The sequence below is a fragment of the Maylandia zebra genome, linkage group LG10, assembly GCF_041146795.1.
Source record: "Maylandia zebra isolate NMK-2024a linkage group LG10, Mzebra_GT3a, whole genome shotgun sequence".
Lineage (NCBI taxonomy): Eukaryota > Metazoa > Chordata > Actinopteri > Cichliformes > Cichlidae > Maylandia > Maylandia zebra.
In genome coordinates, this window is record NC_135176.1 from 32,809,448 (window position 1) to 32,833,273 (window position 23,826).

General features: G+C 45.6%; 1 protein-coding gene across 4 annotated transcripts; it reads right to left on the bottom strand.

Moving 5' to 3' along the window:
• Nucleotides 1-1,175: 1,175 nt before the first annotated feature.
• Nucleotides 1,176-23,565, bottom strand: LOC101470144 (arrestin red cell). Of its 4 annotated transcripts, none has more exons than XM_012920681.5 (17): nt 23,279-23,565; nt 14,040-14,070; nt 12,983-13,043; nt 12,794-12,838; nt 11,787-11,884; nt 11,601-11,699; nt 10,520-10,579; nt 8,256-8,323; nt 7,751-7,886; nt 7,595-7,679; nt 7,437-7,509; nt 7,089-7,226; nt 6,922-7,005; nt 6,111-6,134; nt 5,803-5,879; nt 5,638-5,692; nt 1,176-5,135 (listed from the first exon to the last, which is right to left on the bottom strand). In XM_012920681.5, exons 1-17 carry the CDS (start codon nt 23,299-23,301, stop codon nt 5,045-5,047), a joined length of 1,248 nt encoding a protein of 415 aa, XP_012776135.1. In that variant the 5' UTR covers nt 23,302-23,565; the 3' UTR covers nt 1,176-5,044. The 4 variants fall into 4 exon arrangements, with proteins under 4 accessions (XP_012776135.1, XP_012776136.1, XP_004556923.1 ...); XM_012920682.5 differs by having other exon boundaries at nt 1,176-5,132; nt 23,279-23,560; XM_004556866.6 differs by lacking the exon at nt 6,111-6,134 and having other exon boundaries at nt 23,279-23,559.
• Nucleotides 23,566-23,826: the final 261 nt, after the last annotated feature.

The following is a 23,826-nucleotide window of genomic DNA, read 5'->3' on the forward strand; positions in this document are numbered from 1 at the left end:
GTTGTGGATAGTTTTGTGTTGTGTGTCAGAACAATGAGGCGACTGCTGTCTCCAGGTAGAAACAGGAGTGACACACCTGCTGCTGTCAGACCTGCAGGTATCAGGCTGTGATGTTTCCTTTATAGTGGACAGAAATATTTGGAGTGGCACAAATAATTTGTGGCATCTTATTGAAGAACAGCTGATTGTTCTGTAAATAGAAATAAATATAAAAATATAAATTGTGTAAATAGTTTGAAAAGATTATTTAAAAAAAAAAAAAAAGGGTCAAAGGTAAATGGCTGCAAATAACTTTTTTGTTTGCAAAACTTGTGCGTATGATTTTACACATGGAGACACAAATATAAACTGACAATTTATATTTGCATTTAAAGTTATGAAATATGATCAATGAACATGTTTGTGGTTGTTACAGTAAAAAATATCACTTTCTACCCAGATTTTATGTTTTTTGTCTGATTTTAGATCAATTGTGTTAGTACAGTCTGTCAAAATGAAAACAAAGCTGTAAATTCAGACACGTGAGGCTGTGCTGAAAAGAACGAGACCAAACAAGGCAAATAAATAGTTTTTAAGGGAAAATGTGGAGGAAACATCAGATTATATCCTGGACCCCAGAGGGTCAAACATTTTTTTTAAGTAACGCAATAGTTAGTTTTCAAGTAATTAATTACTTTTAGAATCTTGTAAATCATTCACTAACAGTTACTAGTTACTACTTCAAAAAAGTAACTATAATTAATTACTTTTTCAAAGTAACTTGCCCAACACTGCTGAGCATGCGCCTTGAGGCGACTGTTGGCTGGATTAGTTTCCCCGGTCTGAATGTTCGCTTAAATGGCCCTCGAGATAAAACCAGTGTTCGGTCTTCATAAACCCATCATGGTTTTTTCTTCACAGTAAAGCCTGATGCTGACCAAGTGTTTTTTGTAGTTCCTGTCATCTCTACAGAAAAAAAAAATAAATTCACATTTTAACCCAAGAATGTCATAAATTGTTCCAAACACACTTCCGAGAATGTAACTGCAGCCTGTTTTGTTGTCTTGCTCCACTTTATTTCGTCGAAATCAGAAATGTGACTACCGGGTGTCTATTCAGATATAAATGTGATTGTTTGCCAACAAATAGTTCACAGCTTCATCGTCGGAGATTAAAAAAGCGAAGCAGAGCCTGGGTGTCTGTTAGTTCTTTTTACCTTTAATAAAAAGAAAACTAAAATAAAAATCTCAACATAAAAAATACATGGCGAAACAATAGACTCTTAAATGATTATGAGAATAATCATGGTCGCAATGATGATACAGTAGAATAATAAGAAGTCACCATAATAATAATAATAATAATAATCAGAAGCATAATAATCATAGATCTATCTGTTCTGGTGTCCGTCCCACCAGCAGAAATCACTTCCTGTTTTATAGACATTATGGTAAGCATCGCACAGGGCCGGGGCGTGGCACTTGTCAAAATATTTTCACACTTAGCAAAGTTACCCCACATATGCACGACAAAATAAGGACAGAATCACAGCTCGTACGATTCACAGCACTGCTTGGAAACAAAATTTCAAACAAAGGAATTCAAATCATGCTCCGAGTCGGCTTCTTCATCTACGTCTTGTTTTAGGGTCGCAGCTGTAACGTTTGACTGAGCTAAGGAAGGAGGGTGGGAAGGAGGGAAATTTGGCAGTTTTAAAATTGAACAAAACAAAGTTCAAGTTGTGAAACCCCGACAAACAATTTTAGGGAAAAATAAATGTTAACATTCTTCTTCGTTTTCTGAAATAAAACGTCTGCAGTTCTGCGGGGTTTTCGTCCAATGAAAGTGCAGTGCTCGTGTTCATCTGAAATGTTGATCTGTACGGGGATTTGGGGCCAAAAATCATTAACAAAATAACATTAATAATAACGATAATAAAGCCTAGAATAAAAGCAACAGATTTGGAAAGCTGGCGTCTAAAACCTGAAGTCCTTCACATCGTGTCCGAGTTTGGATGGAGGAAAGAAAAGAGATCACTTAAATGGTTTGATGGTCTTGAGAGGGTAAGGCGGGATGTTGGTGAGGTGGATTTAGAACGGAAACACTGGTGCTGATTGGTTCATTTTGGCTGTCATGTTTCTCATGGCACCCTAAAGTTACTTCCTGTAAGTAAATGTGCTTTAAAAACTGTTTAAAAGCTTCCAAAATGAGCTAAGTTTCAAAAGAACGTGAAGAAGAGCAGCATGGCTGCACTTTTGACCACAAGATGAAGCAGAGAGTCAATGTGCAGCTACTTTTAAGCTGCTCCCTGTCCGTCCCACCAGCAGAAATCACTTCCTGTTTTGTAGACATTATGGCAAGCATCACACAGACCGGGTACTCGCCAAAACACCTAAATCCAAACTCTGGACCAGATTTGAAATCGAGGTCCAGCAAAGACTCACAGCACTATCGTGGTACTACACAGCACAGCCTTTAGTTTCAGTTCATTTGTCTTCAACACGACTGCCTAGTGGTCTTTTCATGCATGTTTGTTTTGATGCTTTGGTTCATTTTGGACTATTTTAAACAACTTCAGCTTCTCAAGTTTAAACATTTCCTTTGGCATCAACCTTTAAAAAATAGTTTTATGGTTTCATTTTTAGATCATTATGTTTTGTTTCTAAGAGAAAAAAAAAAGGTCACATACCGAGAATAAAGGTGTGAAAAACATTTCAAAGTGAATCAATACTGCTCATTACCAGCTCTGCATTTTTATCCTTGGTCTCTACGAGAATCTAGCAAAGCAGCTTTGCGTGATTCAAACCTCGAAATAATCCTTATCTTGTACTGAGCTCTCACTTCCACTTTAAGACAACTTTCTTCTGATTGGCTGCCTCTGGTCAGAACATGAGATGGTTTCTGTGTCCTGAGATGATCATAATAGGGACATCTGCTCTGTGTGACATCATACAGACTGTGAGTAGGAAAAACAAAAAAACTGAGCATTTGGCTGCAGGATTACGGGTCATTGACCAATTGGCTATCAGAAACTTCAACCATGTTTAATACGAACATTCACAGGAAATAAGTCAAATTTGAACAGGTCAACATTAAAGTGAGTAAGTCTGTTCACTGTCATCAGCATCTTTCAATGTGTCAAACAAAACAATAGTGGGATTTAAGTAATCTGTGTTTGATGGTCTAGAAATAACTGTGAAACTGCCAAATCCCGGACAAACCCCCAAATATTGTATCATCACAGTACAAACTAAACAACAGTAAAGGCCACAGAAATATTTGTTACCAGATTGGAAATAATTCCAGAAAAGAAAATGGTGACAACATTAATTTAAAATGTATCTTTGCAATCTACACAATAAAATAAAGAGAAGCTCTCAAGGATTAGAAATTATAAGAATATGTGGTTGTTTTATTTTATTAAAAAGTTAATATTAATTTTAAAGTTATATTTACTAAGCAAAATATTTAATGGTTTATCCCCTGAAACTAAAATGTAAGACCTGAACTTAATTAGAGAAAAATAACACCACGCAGTGTTTCTAAACTGACACATCCCAGGTTTGCCCAAACGTTTTAAACCAACAATTTTTCTTTTTAAAAAAGCTGAGTTCTTGTCAGTCACCAAGGTTCAAAGATCATCGTGTTGGCAACAGTGAAACATTAAAGGCACAGCACAGCTTCCTGTGATGACTTAACTCTGAGGTGAAGCTTCATACTAACTTCATCTGAATGCTTGTTCAAAGTGAGTTTGGACCAGTGAGTGAAGACAACAAACCAAACAACGAGCACCAGAGTTTCCCTTCAATGAGCTGACAATGGCGAGTTAAACCGGCCGCACCGAGTCTCAGACCGTTTCTATTTTAACAAGCAACAAGAGAAACAGACTTTAGCATCAGTTTTGTTGACTTTAACTGTAAATCTGGAAGTGAAATAAACAGAAACAGATCAAAGAAAGGTAAAAAACCTATCCAGTGACTCGACCTCCAAATCCAGTCCAAAGTTCAAGGAAAAAAAAAAAAAAAAAAAAAAAGATTCCAGTGTGACTAAGCTTGAGTGTTCTTTAGTTCCATCAGAGAAAACTAAAACAACCCAGGATATAAATTAAGAATCGTGACTCTCAGTGATCAGGCCTCCTGTACCATCTCAAATTTATATGCTTTGTTTTTAGCTTCAATTTGTTCGCTGTCACATTGTTGCAATTACACGTCTTCATTCTCTTAACCAACAACAGTATTCAGACAAGTACCAGCTTACTGTTGAGCTTTAACAGGATTAAACCAAAATAAAGAGTTAAATTAGCTCCACTTACGGAGAGGGTGGATAAAGTTTTGGTTGTCGTCTTTTCATGTAATTTCTTAAAAAGCAGGATTGCAAAATGATCTCTGGGATCTGAATGAAGTGTCCGCACTGGAATGTTTTTTTTTAATAATTAAAAAAAGCCGACAGAACATGGCGAACGTTTCTGAACATGGACGACAGTTGGAGCAGGAGGAGAGCGGATGCTGGTGAAATCGAACTTCAGTCGCTTGTAAGACTTCTCTGAGTGTGTGTGTTTGTGTGCACATGTATTTCCTCTCGCTGCAGCCACCGCGAGAAAAACTATCTACAGGATTTACTCGAAGGAAAGCGGCGATCACCACCGAACAATTTTTTTTCCAAATATATATTCTGCTTGTACAGGACGGTGATCGTCGGGAAACATTCAAAAACAAAGCGGACGAACGCTGCTGATTCTTTAGCTTCCTGCTTTCTATCTCAAAGCCCCGCCCACGACAAGCAGCAGAGGTTCCCATCCACAGTGCCAACATCTGTCCTGCAGCTGCTTAACATTTAGAATTTCTAGCAAAAAAGAGAAACAAGAGACAACAGATGGAGAAGACGGCGGAAAAATGGCGGAGGTGGCATGACGAATGGCTGAAGCAAGAGAGGAAGAACACCACCAAGCCCCTCTGAGGCCTCCGTCCAAATATACCCTCATCCATCCCTGGGGAATGTGAACAGTGTGTGAGTGTGTGTGTGTGTTGTGGTTTTGAAGCGAGCATATGAAGGGGTTGGCGAGCTCCTAGCAGTCCTCGTCCTTGTCGTCCACAACACCTTTGAGCCGGAGGCGGGCGAAGTCCTCGAAGACGAAGTCGTCGTCCTGCGAGATGCTGCTTGAAGGATGAAAAGGACGAGTTTTATTGTGAAAGGTTCCATACAGCCCTGTTTGAATCCAGCACCAACAGCACGTCACATGTGTGAACTGAGCATCTGTGAAGTTTTCCACCTCACGCCGGGTTTGTGAATCTGCCGCTGCTGCAAACGGCTGCAGATGTTTCTGCTGTCATTTCCTGAAACAGACGGTAGCTCCTAACCCTTCAGCATTAATGATGCGCTCACAGATTCAAGATCCACTCGTCACGTCTCGCAGCTCTCACAGGAGAAACCGTTCACGTCCATGGATTCATTTTACAGACGTTTTTTGTTTCCTTAGGATTTTTAAACTTTCGGGTATTGAACACCGACAGCTGCTCCTTGTAAGGGTCAGTCAGTTCCACGTTATGGCGTGCTGTAGTTCACACATGCTCAGTTTAATCAGTGACGTTATGTTAGTGCTGGTTGCCATGGTTTCTGTTTGTATGTAAAATAAAACTCAGCAGAAGTCTGGAAACTCACTTTGTTTCAAACTCTATCAAATTGGTGTCGATGGGCGGGTCAGTTTCTGGCACAGCTGAAACACACACACAAGCATGTCACGCTGCTGTTTCCATGGAAACTGATGCTCAGTGCCATGGTGAATCCGCATACGAGGATTCACCATACGAGGCTGCAGAGACTCACCTGACTGCGGGCGGGACGCCGGCGGCTCCGGAGGTTTAGGATGCATTAAGATGAAGGGCAGCTCCACCGACACGTCCCTGGAAAATAGGAAGCACGGCGTCATTGCAGCAAACCCCGCCTCCTTCCTTTTTCCAACAGGTTAAAAATGTCCTGATAAATCTGCCCGTTAAAGCCCCACAGCTGATAATTAACTCACTTCAGAGCAAACTGACTACTGAGTGACAACAACCACCTAGAAACCCATGTTAACATTAAACACCAGGCTGTGGTTCCCCCACATGAACACTGAGGCTTTCAGTCCCATTTACCTCTCCAATAAGCCTCGCAGCAGCCTGCAGGGAGGGGGGAGGGCACACAGAAGAGGAGGGGGGAGAGGGGGACGGGGCGGAGCCACACAAAACGCCAAAAAACACAGAGAAGGGAGGTGAAATGAAAAGCAGGAGGCGACAGGTTCACAAAAACCTACAGTGGAAGCAAACACAGTGAGGAGCAACGACAGCAACGAGCCAACAGGGTGGAGCAGGAAGCAGGAAGTGGAGGCCGAGCTGCACCTGCAGCTCTTTCTGAATAAAACACCCGAAAAATGAGAAAATCGTCTTTAAACCAACCGTGAAAAAAAATGAAGAGCTGCTCAATTTAGCACCACCTCCAGCCGCCCTCAGTAAATATCACAAGTCATGTGACTTTAAAGTCCAATGGCGAGACAGATGGTAGATAAAGGACTACGGTCCTAGACAGATGCTGAGGACTCATTAAACTCTCACAGGCTTTTATTGTGAAAGGATGACTTTGTAAAGCCTCCCTCAGCTGACTGGAGTCTGAGCTCAAGCTCTGGCCGTGTTTAAGCTTCAAACTGATTCACGTGGTTTTTGTACGTCTTTAAGTCAAATATGATCCCGAGACTCGCTTCACACGTGTGGCGTTTCCATGTAAACGTGGACAAACGCCAGACCGTTGCGTAGGAAACGTTCAGGTGCAGCTCGGCCTCAGGCGTTTCACTGAGTGACGTCTGGAAGATAAAAACACCTCCAAACTTCACTGATGACAGCTACAGGAAACAGTGAGCTGGAGAGGACAGGAAGTGATGTCAGCAGAGTGGGTGTGTGTGTGTTGCTGTACCCTCCACGGGACACCACCAGCTTGACTTTGACTCTGTAGGACACCAGGATCCCCAGGACCTCCTTGTTGGTGACGTCCTTCACACTGAAACACACACGGAGCACTGTGGTCACATGACCATGCAAACACACACCTGTGTGTTACACCTGTGTGTGTTTGTGTTTTACATGGTGGATGAGGCCAGGTTGGTGTCTTCATGTTTGAGCTTCCCGTCCAGAGCGAGTCCTCTCTTCTCTCTGTTCTTGTCCAGTGTCGGGGTCAGAGTGTACACCTTGCAGAAGGTGGAGCTGGACGACACCTGGTCGCTGTGGAGACCAGACGCTGCTGTCAGGCAAACCGTTCAGGTAAACCCCGCCCCTCCACCAATCTCATTAAACAGGTGTGAACATCAATGACCTTTTGTCACTGGTTTTAAACCAGCTCAGATTGGTTAGCCTGGTTAACTCTATCACATTTTCATTCATTAACATTGGTTTAAACCAGTTACACCAGCATGCAGGGACAGGGACACTTACTCTGCCTCCAGCTGAGCCACGGGACATTTATACTGGGCAGTGCTGAACAGGCAGATGTCTGCGTACTGACGCACTGCGGAAGACAAACAGAGGAGGTGTGACTGTGATAACAGGACGGCGTGCAGAGAAGCGCAGAAAAAGAGTTGAGAGATGCGTACCGGAGATCTTCACCCTCTTGACGGTCTTGGTGGAGTTGTTGGTGACGTGGACGTTGACGCTGATGGGCTCGCCGTGATAATACAGCTACACACAGAACACCATTATTAGCATAAAAACAAAGGACTGGTTTGTGGGTATCGGGGCTGTTTGCGCACCTCTTTGTCCAGAGATGCCTCCAGGTGCAGGGACCTGTCGGACATCAGGAAGCTGCGGGTGGTCTCCACCATCGGCTGAGGACCAGGCTTCTCCGGAGCGTACTGAACCTTCCTGATCACCAGACGCACAGAGTTCCTGCACACAGCACAGGCTTCAGCACGGTGATTCCTCTAGCGTTCACTGGAGGCTGGCTCACAGTATGACACACAGAAGAGCCTCTCTTGTCCTAAAGTAAACACTGAGTCTGACATTTTACTGCCTCTGGTAGATTACTGTACTGTGAGTCTACAAAATAAAAGCCCCGCACAGAGCCTGCTGGGGTACAGGCTGGCTTTGGACTGCAATGAAACACAGCAAAAGCTTTAAAGTGGACCTTTTATTTCCTGTTCCACTGGTGGGTGTTCATGTTTACACGACCAAAGTTAATCCCCACTCAGTTATTTCTACTCTGGGTTTGAACTCCACGCAGCTCCTGAGTGAAGCTTCCCGCAGGTCTGAACTCACCTCTTGTGAATCTTCTCTTCCATTGACTTGGCACAGAAAGCTCTGATCTCAAAGTCAACACCACAGGCCTGCAGGAAGAGGAGAGAGGACAGCTCAGCGCCACAGTGTTTATAAAAACGCCTCAACTGTGCTGACGCGCTGCGAGCGCAGCCCTGCTTTTTCCCGTTTTATAAACACACCGTCTCTCTCTCTCTCCGCTATGAGCGACGCTGGAACAGCTTCAGCTAAAAATCAACGGCGTGTTTATCGGCCTGTCTGAGGCGGTCGTTACGGTAAATCGTAGCCTGTCAGCGACGCTCCTCACAGATAACCGACTCATCTGACTCCCCGTTTAAAACCAAACATGTCAACGCTGGAAGAAGCTCCTGAACGTCAGGCTGTTAATCAGGAATAAAATAGGTTTCAGGAGCCAAAATGTGTGAGAAAGAAAAGGTCTGCACGTGTTCAGGCCTGAAGGACACGCTGCACATCAGAATGCTGCATTTGCAGAAAGAAAAAAGGCAGTGATGGGAACTGTTCCCTCACTGACAGGAAACAAGTTGTTTAGTTGACCGAGCGCTCAGATCCACTGCTCCGCTGCTTCAGGGCCTGATCGGGGAAACATCAGCCGACGCAGAAAATCAACAACTAAAAGCCAGGAAGTCTGCAGACGCACGCAAACTCGGCGACGCTTCAGAGTCGAACACGCAGCTGCAGGACAGAGGAGGGTTTGAATATTCATCTTTGTACAAGCTGAAGTAACCTGAGCGGAGGAGAGCTCAGCCTCACACCTGTCTCACATTCAGGTTCTTAATCTCACGACAGTAAAAGGCTGCATCATCATCTCGTGCTGCAGGTGGCTCCACCTGTCAGCTGCAAAGGTTATGCTGCTGTTATAATAATAAGACACATTATCATCATTATCATTATTATTATTATGGATGTGTGCAACTGGTGGACCAATCACCGCTGTTGTCACTAGTTGTTTAATCTAACTGTTAAAAGTTTCATTGATCCCTGGTGCTGGTAAATTATTGTGTCCTAAATGTTATGCAGTCATCTGCCACCAGATGGCGCTTCATGAATCCTTTCATGTTAGCTTTTGTGAACTCTATTAGAATGAGAGGACAAATCCCAGCAGCAGAAATGAGCTTTCTCCAGAAGGTGGACGGGCTGTGAGTGGAGCTGCTACTCTTGCACATCAACAGCAGCCAGCTAAGGCTGTCGCCTGGGTCACGTGTTCCCACTGGGCATGTCCTACTGGGAGGAGGCTCGGCGTAGACCTGGGCACGCTGGCCTGGAACACCTCGACGTTTCCTCGGATAAGCTGGAGGAAGTGGAGGGAGGAAGGTCTGGGCTTTCCCACTTCAGAAGAAGTAGAAGAAGCAGAAGAAGAAAAAAAATGTCGGGACGATTTATGATTTTGATAAATGCCGAACAGCGTGGACCACTCAATGCACTGTTCTCCCTCAGCTGTGACTTAAAATCTGAGTGTTTTAGTTTCAGACTAGTTGGTTAGTCTGATTGTTTTTTCCTCGTTTCGCAAATAAGAATTGAGTTGCCAGGTTTTATAATTCAGTTTAAATTCCATCAAGTCTTTAAAGGAACCTGATCTAATAAACCAGACTGTGGGGTTTAAATCTGACTGCTGTTAAACGTCTTTAAAATCTATTTAAACCTCCTCTGAACGTGACGTTGGACATCCACCCGTCTGCTGACCTGCTGTGGAGGAACCAGATGGGTGCAGCAGTTACTGGTTGTGCCGATGTAGCGTACTGGGACGTGCGTGGCTCTGCTCCGACCCTGTGGGCGTGAGCATTGTCCTGCTGAAACAGCTGCAGGGTGGGGCGCTGAATGCAACGTGAACAGGGCGGAGACCCTCCGTCAGACTTCCACAGAGAACAATCAGATCAGAGATGGTGCTCCAGCTCTGAGATCATTTACTGGACCTGAAAACTTCTCGTCCTTCAGTTTCAGACTGAACTCATCGTTAAAGCATCGAGTTAACGATCAGAAGCAGGAGGCGGTGCTTTCAGCTGCTCCCTGAACTCGCAGCGGTCGCCACAGCGGATGAATGGCACAGATTTTCCACCGGATGCCCTTCCTGACGTAACCCTCACATTTACTATGTGACCCCCTGAGGCCGGCCTGTAAATCCCCTCGGGCAGGCGGGTTTGGGTGGACCCAGACAGAGATTTATATTTCAAACTGAGGCGTGACGTTTGGGAACAGCTAATTTACGACATCCGTGCTCTGCCGTTTCACAGCTGGGGGGGTTCGGTTACCTTGCCGGTGTCCTCGGGTCCGGGCTGTAGAGTGACTGAACAGGGGAGATTCTGAGGAATCTGGAAAACAAGAAGAAGAACGAGAACGTCAGAATCACAGTTTGTTCATTCGTTGTTTCCACACCACAAACTCAGAGCCCGTTTTTATGAAGCTTCCCACAGAGCGCCGACCTTTAAACTCCCAGCAGCCCTGGCTCAGCTCGACTCTCGTAAAGAATCCGAGGCTCCCATAAAGCTCAGATATTTTCTCAGACGTGCTTTATCGAGTAAAATAATCTGTGCACATTAAGAGTAAACGCCACAGTTTGAGAGCTGCAGGACGTCCTCCCTCATAAATGCCCTGCTGAGGAGGTGTGATGACCCCTTTCAACCAAAAAGTTCCAGGAAGGTAAAAAAGTGCAATTAAATTTCCACCGTATGTGAAGGAGGAGGAAGCCAGAACAAATGAGTGTAATGAGCGACTTCCTGAGTTCCTCAAAGGGTTCTTGATCTTACAGGGAACTGCGCTCCGATGGAAACGCCCTTCAGTGTGTCACTTCTAGTCTAACAGGAAGTCAAAGTCTTCCTCATTTGCATCTCCTTGTTTATTTCAGGAAGCTGGCGATCAGCAAACATCACGAGACACGTCTGACGCTCGTTCTGATATTGACGCCGGGCTGAAGCAGCCCGAGGAAAGAGCCGACAGACGAGGTCAGCGGGCTATAAATGATCTGCTTTTTCAGGCCACAGCAGACGGCGTTCAGACACTAATGGATGCTGGGTAAACACAGGCTAATGAACTGATGGCAAAGATCAATATGCTCATCTTTAAATGTTTACATCGAGGCCCTGAGCTCCCACCTGGTTAAACAGCTCCGTTCTTCTTCTTACATATTTTATACATCTTGCACACGTGCGGTGCAGAAAGGTTCGATAGTGCGCCGTGCAGCTGCAGTTCCTCTAATCACCAGCAGGGGCTCCAGCAGTGAGTCAGTGCCCACAGACTCACATGGAGCGCATTTCACTTCAAACACCATATAAAGACGTGGCGTCTTCACCACGAGCTCCACACACGGAGCCCTGAGGAGGAGCAGTGACTCACGGTGAAGTAGAAGGGGTGTGCGTGCTGGCCGAGCTTCTTCAGCAGCCTCTCCTGCAGCCGGCTGTTGGGTTTCCGCTCCTCGGGCACCGGAGGGAAGGCCTGACGCCGAGAGAGAGACGACAGTGAGAACGTCCGACCTTTAAAAGTACTCAACTGTCTGCTCAGGCGCAGGCTGATGAAGCTCACCTGGAAGGTGGAGATGTACAGATCCTTCCGGAAGGATAGACCGAGCACGTCCAGGTCCTCGCGTCCATATCGAAACGCACAGGTCAGCGTGACGAAGACTGTGGGGAGGAAGAAGAGGCTGTTTGCAGTTTAAATGAGTCATTCATTAAAATCAGGTTTAATTCAACAATAAAACATTAAAACTGTTAAAAATCATCGACACAGCAAAACAGCGTCGTTACAGAAGAGGTGAAGTGGACCTTTGCTGCTCTGCATGAGCCACACTTCAAAATAACCTTACAGCTCATGCCGAACATGACAGAGATGAAGCTCCTCCCCCTTTGAGGCATCATGCTTTTGATTGGCTGCCCTTTGCAACTGAACAACAGGACTTCTGACATCTCACTGTGACATCACGCAGGTCCACGAGTGTAAGAGACTGTGATAAACTGGTTGTTTAGAGCTCACAGCGATTATCTGCACAGCACAAACTGCCAGCAGTGGAAAAGCAGACGCAGGATAAGAGCTGAGCTGCGTTCTGGGTTTTGTTGGGTGATGTTTGTGTAGCAACATTAAAAACAACGTTCAGGCAAACAGTAATTTACCTGTTTTTCCAACTATTGACACACAGTCAGAGGTCCAGAAACTGCTTATTATGTAAACAAAGGTCATTCTGCCTGTTTTGTATTCAACGTTTCTGAAACAGTTGTTTAACAGTAAACAGACAAAAATGAGACGTTTGTGTCCTTAATAAATGAACGTGCTGAGAAATAAACAGGAAGTCGTTAATCAAAGGCTTCAGCTCTGCACAGAAAGGTCAGCAGGAAGTTGATGAAACAACACGAGCGCAAGGCTTTTACTCTCGTTTATTTACACACGGCAACAAGTCAAAGTCGCTGCACAGTTGGCTTCAGCACACTCTGCCACATGATTGGCTGATGAGACATTTGCTTTATAGACTTAACGTTTAGATCTTGCAGTGAAGTCTCAGTGTGTTCCTGTACATGTGTGCAGGTGTTCTCGCCTACCTTTCCTGTCCTTCAGGTACTCTGGGTCGACCAGGATCACGCCATCTGTTGGCAGGAAGGAAGACAAACAGTCACGAAGGTCACCGGTTTACCTGATCAGGATCTCTGACTCCTGTAAATACAGGACTGCACCACAGCAGCCGTGCTCCCTGAAAACTCCAAAACAAACACAAACGAGTCCAGACTCACCGACTGGGTCCACGTGGTCCAGGTGGTCCACAAAGTCTCGCTTTCCCAAGTAAACCGTCAACTGCACAGACCAATCACAGGATTAGTTTATTTAATCCAGATGTGTGATCACAACAGCTCAGTGAAAACTGGATAAATCCTACTGGAATAACTTTGACCTCTTCCTGGTCCCCACACAAAGATCACCAGCTCTGTGCACACGTTTGCAGACGATGTGCTGTTAATAACTTATTTATAAACTGCTGCTCTCTGTATTGTTTCCAAGTACAACAATGGAAGGTTTTTGGTTTGGAGTACAAAGGCGGTCACTGGCTACAGCATCCAACCTTCCAGAGAGCTGCTGCAGGACGTTGTAAAAACACCTCACACAGGTGGAGACCAGTGTCAGGTTAACTTCCAGGTTATTTCTCGACCAACCTGGAAGTTAGCGACCCCTAAGCCAGAAGTCCGGGAGAAGGGACGCTCTCTAATCGAAGTCCTAAAAGAACAGAATCTGCTAACAGCATGCAGCGTGTGAGCTCATGTTAAACTTCCCCATCGACAGGAAGTTTAAAAAAGAAAAATGTAACTATATCAAAGGAGTAAAGCAGGATCTGCCCGAGTGTTTAACCACACTGAACCACAACCTTCTGACAGGGAGTGAATTTAGAGGCAACAGTAAAGGAACGACTGCATAACACTGAATATTAATCTTTATCTCGACTCTCTTCTTAACAAATGTTTAAACTAAAACTGGATGAACTGGTCACACTGGTGACGTCCCAGTTTACTACCTGACTTCACTGTGGAGCTGCTCTGCCTGCTTCATCTTTGTCACATAATGAGTGCTTTGCGTCGCTCCCTTTGGCAGCTCGTTTTTCTGCCCTTACGTCTGTATATCTGCTTTTAATCGCCCTGATTCTATGATTGTGGTTTTTACTCTGGTGTTTGAGTGAAATGCTGCGATCTGAAGGGTCAGTATGAACAAAGCTTCATGTTTTAGGTGGCAGAGGGAGAAGAGTGCTTTCTACTGCTTCCTCACAGTGTCAGATGTTGCAGAACAAACTCGTGGACTCACCTTACAGTTGGGGCTCGACTTCTTGAAAACTCTGAGAGGTTTGGGAAGAGGAGACAGAGAGGAGGAAAGAAAGAGAAGGTTAGCTCGTTTTTTCTGGCTGAACCCTGTCGCTAAACGAAGAGCGCTGCGGTCGATTCAAACAGGTTTTCAGACCCGCTGCAGCTCATCGAGAGCGTGTGGGTGAGACAATTCTGTGAAAAATAACCCGAGGAAGTGTGGCAGCTTCCTGCTGTGTCGAAATAAACAGTGGCCTTGTTTGAAACCGATGGTTGGGGGTGGGGGGGAAGTGGTTTTGATGAAAAACAGTGTACATGACCTAGGGTTATTATGGGATGTCACCGCACTGCTTTAAGAGGGAAACAGGTGGATGTTAACCAACACGATCACTTAAACTACTCGAGTCCAAGTCTGCGCGATGCCACTGAAACTTTTACAAACCTTTGAACCACCAGAAACACGCCGCAGGATCTCAACAATCATTACAAGAACAGCTGAACACACCGACACCAGGACTGAGTCTAGACCTGAGCCGCAGCTGAAAGAGCGAGGCTTTAGCGTGGCTGCAGTTTCACTGCCAAAACACAAGGTGGCAGCGGACTGCCCATTTCCTAACTGATATTAAAAAGTGGTGGAAGAGAGAAGAGAAGCATCGAAGAAAAACTAATCTCCCAAAACCGGTCCCAGGCGCAGCTTGGACCCACGATCTTGATGTCAATAAACCAAAGTAAACTTCGGCCCCTCTTCGATCAGCGCCGCCCCGGATCACTTGCAGTCCAGCACTACTGGGTGTGTCTGGTTGTCGTCACAGCTTTGCCGGGTTTCAAAGATGGCGGTTTTGATTTTGGTGAACCTGATGCTCACTGAGTGATGCTACTTGCCAGGCATGCAGTCTGATGACATCACATTTTACCACCTGCTCAGATCGCTAAAAAAGTAGCTGGTACTATGACCTAATGGAAAACCCTGAAAGGTGTGGCGAACCGCGGCTTTTCTGACAATAACCTGCAGAGAGAGCACAGATGGACTAAACCTTCAGTTTGTGACCGCGGTCTTCGTTCTGCTCTGCAAACACAAACCGCAGCAGGACCAAAGTTTAACCTCGGACAATGACGGAAGTGCCAAAAGCATCCTGCTCACAGTGATGAAGCTCCACCCACTCTGGTGTCCTCCCACAGTGCAAACCAGAAATGCCACATCCCGTGTGTTACGCTGCTTTTCACGCTGCTGAATTTTATCAGTCAGCTGGAAAAGGACGCCGCTGCAGTTCCTTTAATGTCCACTTGAGGCTTCAGAACTCAGTCAGACCCCGCAAGGTCTTAAAATCTCTAACTTTTCATTTTCTTCATCATAACAACTGCAGCTAAATGTTTTTAGAACTCATCAATTTGAACTGCATCCAGTTTGGAAATTAGGGGCGTGGCCTCTGTGGCTGACAGCAGATGGCCGTTTGGAGTCTTTTCAGTCAAGTGATGTGATGAAAAACCACCACAGGTGCCAACACACCTTGAAAAGCTGAACTCATTTTAAGGCCTGAAAACCAAACATGCCCACAGTTCAGCAGCTGTGTGAGGAAGCACCGAGGCTCTCAGCATCTGTATGAAGCCGTCACTTCCTCCAGGCCCTCGCCGCCTCAGACATCATCCTCTGCCAGGACGAGGCGCTGCTGTCCTGCTTCACAGCAGCTCCTGCTTCCTGTCACAGCCGCTGATGCTTTCCACACTCGGGTTAAATTTAGATCACTTCAAAGCATGAATTAAAACTGATTTACAGGTTTCTGCGGCTCCGATTTTTGGCGCTCGAGGCTTATTTACGACTGTGGTGTTTTTTAATCTGCAGCTTTGAATCCAGAAAGAACAAAAACACGTCGTAATGAGCTGCAGATATGAACCGCACGCACAGCTCAGCTCCACGCCTCTTCAGGCCACGCCGTTCCAGATCTGCTTCCCAATTAGGGCCGATAACAGCAATCGTTTTCTTTATCGATTACCCTCAAACACCACAGCAGAGGATGGTCACAGCTTCTCGAAGCCAGAGGCGACTGATGTCAGACTAATAATCCAGAAACTGTTTTATTTAACAGAGTTGAAGAAAGCGTTTAAAATGTTAGCATATATGAATAAATTAGAGTCACTGTGGTCATTTTGCTCATTCATGCACAGAAAGTTACCCCAGGTCAGAGACATCAGCTGTTTCTGCTTTTATTTTCACTTACTGACATTTTACAAGAGCGAGATTCACTAATTGAGACTGTTTACTAATCGTAGCCTAAACCTGGTGCATTTCTTTCTCCTGGTATTTACACAAACCTGCTGAAAACAAAGCTCGACTGCTCAGAACAAAACGCTCCAAGTGACTTTTTAGGCCAGAATCAACTAATTATTCTACACTTCAAACAGGAAACAGGTGGAACCAAGGCAGGCGCCGCGGTGCAGCGGTTCACACGTCCACCTGTGTCGGCACCTCTGCACATCCAGCCCAAAGAAATCTCATTTAATTTTCAGGAACGATGACTCGACGAGACGCAAACGCTGCAAAGGAGGAAGGGGGCAGACATGGCAGGGTGTGAGGACTATAATGGGCCTGCGTCCGCTCACGTGTTTCCTGCTCCCGTTGGTGAATGTTGGTGGCCACAGTCCCCAATAATGAGGTCAGTGTGTAGAAGTGGTCCCAGGAAAGCACAACAAAAAAAAGACTCAAGTGTGTGTTTGTTGCTGCTGCACACACGACTGTTTAAAGACACGGATGGTGTTTGGACTGCTGACGAGTCTAAATTGTCACTTCTGCCCATATTCGTCTGCTGCTTCTTACTAATAAAGTTATTTGGTTCAGTGAGGCTTCAGATATGAAATAAATGAATACATTTTGTTTCCTTTCAGGAGCATTTTTGTGACTTCACCGTCAGAAAACAAACTAAAAGCAGGAGGAACAAGCTGGAGCTAAGTGGGTCACCCTCCATCCCAATTATCTGAGAGCACGTTTTCCAAACTTTGTGCCAATACCAGTTATCAGCACCTTGCAGAGAGGCCCACAGGGCTGCCAGATCACACCACAATGATGGCAGCAGCCTGCCAGCGCCTCTCAAACCATTACAAATCACAGCAGCACGGCTGGAGCTCATCGACTTATTTTAGCTGCTGCTAATTTCAGCTCGCTGCCTTTACCTTTAATTCCACCTTAAACTCTGAGTTTGTGTGTCAGCTGAACCACACAGTGGACCTCTGGGACCACGGCTCCTTTTAGCGTCATGGCCGCTCATTGCTCGCCCATCAGCTGGTTACTGCGGGCTGCTGTAAGAATTGGATAACTTGTAAGACCCTGCATCATTCTTTCTTCTAATTGGTCAGCTTCTGGAAGCCTGCTGAGGAGCAGACGGTGGGCTTGTGGTTTGAGTGTGTTATGGACCAGTATTTTAACTCTGAGCTCTGCAGGCAGAGAAACTAGGAGGAGAAACTCGCTCGAGTCCTCGCAGGATGAAGTCGTAAACGTCCCTGTGAGCTGCTAACCTTAACGAACAGCAGGCCTGCTTTGTTCTCGACTCCAACGTTAAATCTGAGGTGATGAAGGGCCCTGCTGCGCAGATATAAACACGCCTCGTCCTGAAATGCTTCCTGGACTGACGAAGTTACAGCGACAGTGTTTGTGTCCAGGCTGAGCAGAAACACTCGTCCATCATGGAGTCCAGCTGTAGTGCTTCAGCTGAGCGTCGCTGCAGCTCCTGCGATTCATTCAGCGATCGCTGCATTTTTATTCTGTGGTCTTTATAATTTAGGCACCTTCATATTATTTTTATTATTTTTGCAGTCAGTGGGTAGAAATGGTTACATTCTGGAGGACATGTTGGTTTCATGTTAAACTGCTGGTTCTTATTGTGGCTGAACGAGGTAAAGGGAACCTCTGTGGCTCGTTTCCACGTTTTTATTCTGGGACTGCACCAGAGCAGTTTTACATGAGTCACAGTTCAGAAATAATCCTTCCTCTTTACTCTGAGCCTGCTGCAGTCCCTTTAGTTCACCCTCCAACAAGCTTTCATCTGACTGGTTAACTTCTGGAAGTCAGCTGAGGGGCAAACAACCCCCTTCATCCTGGCTCCAAGCATAAACAGATGCTTTGGACAGTGGGTGGGGCTTCTGTGCTTCTCTGTGACTTCATACAGATCCCAGAGTAGAAAAAAAAACAAGCGGTGTTTAGCGTGCTGCAGACACCGAGCTCATGTTTAATATGAACAGGAAATTTAAAAACAGCTCACTTTTGGTGTGATTAATAAACCAGGAGGATGACGCACTAATGAGTAGGTTAAAATGAATACATGCAGATGTTTCAGCAAAGCTTCAAACCCATCAGTGAGACTTAGTGTGGCCCCAAAACTCAAATATTCTCATTTGTATTTGTGTCAGAAACAGAGAGAAGCAGCAGCGGATGATACGACCACGTGAGGCTGAAGCTGGCGTCGAGGGAAAGAGATCCCGTAAACAGGAGAGCGTCACAGCGAGCGCTTCCACCTGCAGGGGGGAGGTCTGCAGGGACGGCGCTCGCTCAGACAAACAGCTGACGTGAAGCTTCATGTCTGAACATGAACTGTTGCCATGTGACAACGGGATCGTGTTACCCAGCTGCTGGTGTTAAAAACATTTCAGATGATTTGAAGAGTCTGAGTGCAGATTTTCTCTTCTTAATTGTTTGTAACCAGAGAACACTCGGAGCTTCAGCTGCTGAAACGGGAGAGCGATGGGCTTAGAACGGCTCCATGCACCAATCTGAGAGCTGGGAGTCTGCAGCCATAAACCCTACATCTTCATCTGATGATCTGCAGCATGGTGCAGCATCATGCTGGAGAAGGCTCAGCATCACCAGAGAGCTCCTGGGAGGGGAAAGGACTGCAAACCAAAATTGAGCAGCTTTAAAAAGCTCCAAACGACACAAATTCAAATTCATGCTCCATGAATGACTGTTTTTTAAATCACGAGCGTGACCACAGCCGCTGCAGTACCTGTACAAGCAGGTGGAGGACAGGAAGCAGGTCGGACCGCAACACGAGGAAACCAGGTTTCCTCTCGGTCACAGTTCAGTGAGCGGCGGCGTCTCGTGCTGTTTATTAGCCAAACACTCAGAGCGGCAGGAGCGTGATGCTCGCTGCGTTTCACACTCTGACAAAACTTCCTCATGTTTGCCGGACGCCACCGTCGCTGCACTTCCTCTGCAGCGCCTGCCGCCCACAGACACTCGCGTTTCAGGGCCGCCTGCCTTCACATGCATGCCAGCCTCAGTTACACCTTCCTCTGGATTTACACCCAACAAACACAGTTTAGTGGCAGCAGAAATAATCCCAGGAACAAAGCGCACGAGCAGGCTCTTATTGTGGCAGTTCAGCCCGCCCTTCCTGTCAGGCCGATGCCTTCAGCTGAGCCTGTAACGATGAAGCTGCAGATAAGCAGGACTCAGACTGGTCTGACCACCGGAGCAACGAAACAGGGTGAAAGTTAAATTTTAAACTCTGCAGCTGAGCGAGGAACCAGGAAGTTATTCTGCAAGACTCAAACTAGACGTTCATCTCCAGGCTGTTTTCTTCCTCTTTCAAACTGCTGATTCAGATTAAATGACTAAACTGTGGGCGGTTTTGCAACTGTTTTCATTAGTAATCAGCCAATTAGTCGAACAACTGCTCCTAGAAAAACTAAAATTAGTGCAGAATGAGGGGAGAAAAGTGATGAAAGGGAGGGATTTCTGCGGCTGGTATTAAACTACAGACCTGTAACTGAGCTTCAGACACAAACGCCAACACAACAAACCGTCTGTGTCATTTTCTGAGAGTCAGATTTGACGTTTTTGTCAAAAAATATTCAACAATAAAGTGAATATCTGAGCTTTGTGTTGAGGATTATTTTCCTTTAAATGTCCTGATCCAGCATCAGTTGCTCCTGTTACACCAGCAGGAAAAAGTACTGCAGTATCTGCTGTTTCCATCCCCTCAGCGCTCAATCAGCTCTGCAGCTAACAGTTATTTTTATCACCAAATTCACGTTTATGTGACATAAGAATCATTTTATTGTTTATAAAATGAATTAAAAATGTATAATTTGGACACTTTATGGAGCCACTAAGGCCTGAAACAGTCACAGCTTATTTTTCTTCATTGCTTCTAAAAAAGACACAAAACTTCTATTCTGATTAATCTGAAATCGATCAGCGTCGCTCCAATGTTGGAGCTTCAGGCCGCAGGAAGTCCCTCAAAATGAATAAATAAATATTGCAATTATGTCTCCCATTAAATATTTACGCCTGGAGAACGAAGCGGAGCTTTAAAAAGCCACATGGGATGTAAGCATTAAAGCTATTCTTCATTTCCTGATATTTCTGATCAGCTTTTATCATTGGCAGGTCAAAAATGGACTTTTTGCGGCTTTTTGGTCCTTTTTAACATTTACCCTGAAAAAACCCGACGTTAGAAACATTCGTGTATTTAGCGGCGCTCTGAACGAACCAACTTTGAGGTCACATGTTAAAGCTTCATACAGGCCATCGAGTCGGACTCTTCCTCTGCCTTTGAGCACAGTCTGACGCCCTGAGTAAGAAACCTGCGGTCGTGTATATATTAGTTGGTTTTGAATTCGATTTCTGGGCGTGTGAACATCTCCAGCCGATGTACGACATTTCACACCTGGTCGGTGTTTCGTACGTTTGTACAAATTAAAAGCAGGATGAAGAACAGGAAGTGCATCACTGTTTGTTTCCAGCTAAAAATAACACAACCAGTTTTGTTTTTTTTCAAAAAGAAATGATTTGCTTGCATTTGCATGCAGAGCAAATACACACTGCTACTTTCATCTGTGTCTGCAGCATGAAGAGGGTCAGGCCTGGGTCAGCCATTTTTGATAGTAATAAAAACAACAACCAGACATGAATAATAATAATTAGACGTTTGAGCTGTGACAATAATTCCAGACATCTAAACTTCACGTTGAGCACAAAAACAGCTGCAGCTTTGAGAGCACGCCAACCTGTTTACACGAAAAATGTGGCAACAAGGGACAAAGTCAGCACCAGACTCCTCTTACAAAACCAGCGACTCTTACATGAAAACAGGGTCGAGTTTATGCAACGCACCATTTCCGATATGACTAAATACATTAGGAACACCAAAGTCATGCAGCAGCAAGAACTAAGCAGCTGAGCGAGCTGTAAACAAGCAGCTCACGTGTTTTGTGACATAAAATTGCTGTTTTTGTGAATGAGTCTGGTAAAGCGTGACGGCTTCACGTCCTTGACACAGGTGTTGAAGATGATCTCAATACAACAGCCAATTAAAACGGATTCTTTTAGCTGTGCAACACCTGACACGGTAAACAACTGGAAGCAAAGCGTGAAATAACAGTTTTCCTGAGCCGTGGCCTCTGAAGGAGAGGCCTTTTTGTCTTTAATGTAACACACAGACAAAATATCAGGATGTGATTGGTTCTAGCTGGGCTCGTCGCTACACCTCGCAGCCACACTTACTAATCTAGTCGTACAAGACTCGAGGAGAGAAGCTTCACAGCTGTCAGTACAAAAGGTGAAAGGTCAAAGAGAAAAACTTTCCACTGCTGGCTGGTGTTTTGCAAACAGGCGAAGTGCCACAGAGCCACTCGACATGCAGCTTCGATGTATAATCTGTTAACAGCAGCTCGAGCGTGAATGTCAGTGAGAGCCATTTCTTCAACAGCTATGACGTTGGTCTTTCCTCCTGCCCGTTTCCTCTCCTCCCAGTTTTCCACCTGCTTCCTAACAGGAAGTAACTGGCAGGAAAGAAAGTTAAGTTGCAAGTGGAATGGGCTGGGCTGACTCGCCCCCCCCCCCAGTTAGAGGAAAATCCATCAAAAACAGCGGCGATGATCAGCATTTTATAGCAAAAAGCTGCTACACATGAGGAAACGGATCGTGTGCATGAAAGCTGTACATCCAACAAACCTTGACCTCACAGAGGAGAAACAGGCAGGATGTGGATGTAAACAGCCTGAAGCAGTCAGCACTTTAATGTCATTTTCAGCAGCTTACATGTGCTGGAGTAAAGGAAAGAGCTGAACCTGACTTTAAAGGCCCTGTATTCCTGCCACATTACAACAGGACGGGGTCTGATGAGCTGCACAAAAACATAACAGTTATTCCTCATCATTAGTCTTATTTGTGTGTGTTGGATTAATGCAGTTAAGCCCTCTGGGTCTCTTCTGTTAATCGGAATCTGCAGAAGAAGGAATAAAGGCGAAAACACGGGAAGGAACGCTGATCCACAGCAGTGCTAACCCAATTAACTGGGGGTGTAAACACACAAGGGAAGGGGGGCATCCTGAGCTTTATAGAAACCACAGTTACTTTGTGTCGTTGTGCTGTGCCTACACACCGAGTAGATCGACCCGAAACAGGAACCAGAACTTACAAATGTCCGAAAACGAAACCTCCACCCTCTTTAAAACACATTTACAGCTAACTGGCATGAACCTGCGGTACCAGAAACCCGAAATAAGCCCGTGATGGAGGTAAGCGAACCTAAATAGCCCACCAATACGCTCCTCCGTACCAAATTCCATTCAAAAACACTTCATTTTAACATTTCGCCCCTGGTTAACGAGAATAAACAACACTCTAATATTTCACGTTTCATAAAAGCTGACTGTAAACATTGGAACTGAATCGAACAAGAACAAGCTCCATAATTTAAACAAATCTCGAGTTAAAATGCTGTTTTGCAGGTTACATGTCGATACCGCCCACTAAGGTTTCAGCGGTCTTTTACTGGACAAACACCGTGGGAATTCCTCTCTAAAACACCCAAATGTGGTGTAGAATTACACGAATATGGTGCCGATTTTTTTTCTTTGTGCTAGATTAAGCGGTGGGCATTAACAGTTGATCATTTTTGGTGTGCTTTTCAGTCAAACGGAAACGTTAGCGGGATGTTGAAAATTGACAGATTTCTGAGCGGACGCTGGAACGCCGTCCCTTCCACCACAGCCGCGGATAGCTAACCCCACCCTGCTGTGCTAACTTCGCCTCCTGCAAACGAGGTCATCGCTCTGAGAGCTCCGGACCAGAACCAGAGGGCTCGCTCGCTGGTCTCGGCCCGGGTCTAGCTAATTAAGCGGGTAAATCTCTGATGCTCGAGCTGAGAGGAGAAACTCCTCCGCCTGGGCCACTAGCACGACTGCTAGCGAAGTGCGTGAGAACCGACGCTAACCCGCAGCTAGCCGTTTATAGCCTAGCCGTCCTACCTGGTGCCCGCCTTGTCCCCCATCTCCTCTGCAGGCGGACGGCAGGAAGATCCCAACAAAATGAGGCCGGACTCGTAGGTGTCTTGACTTTAAAACGGAGGCTTTTCTTCAGGCTGTTCCCCTCACATCGGCGCACAGAGAACTAGTTAGTATGGTAATTTGATTTAGCGCCGCCTCGGCTCTCCACTGGCTTCCGCAAAGGCAGCAGCTCCCCCTCCCCTCTGCGTGTTTGTGCGCGCTCTGCTGTCTCTGTGAGGACCCGCTGCGAAATGAAACAGCAGCGGGCTAATCCAGCTGCTTTACAGGCTGACCGAGGGTTTACTGCTACTTCAAGGTCCATTCATAGTTTGGCATAAATGATTCCTAAACTGCGGTGCAGCGCAGACATGCTGCTACCACCGGCCAGTCAATGGTAAACAGAGCAGGAGATGATTCACATTAAACAGCCTGACATGTTTAAGGTTCACCGCAATCCAGGGCCGTATTACCCACAAGGCTTCAGGTTTCCCGGATCCTCAGGAGCCCCCAGGAGTCCTCCACATTATGAA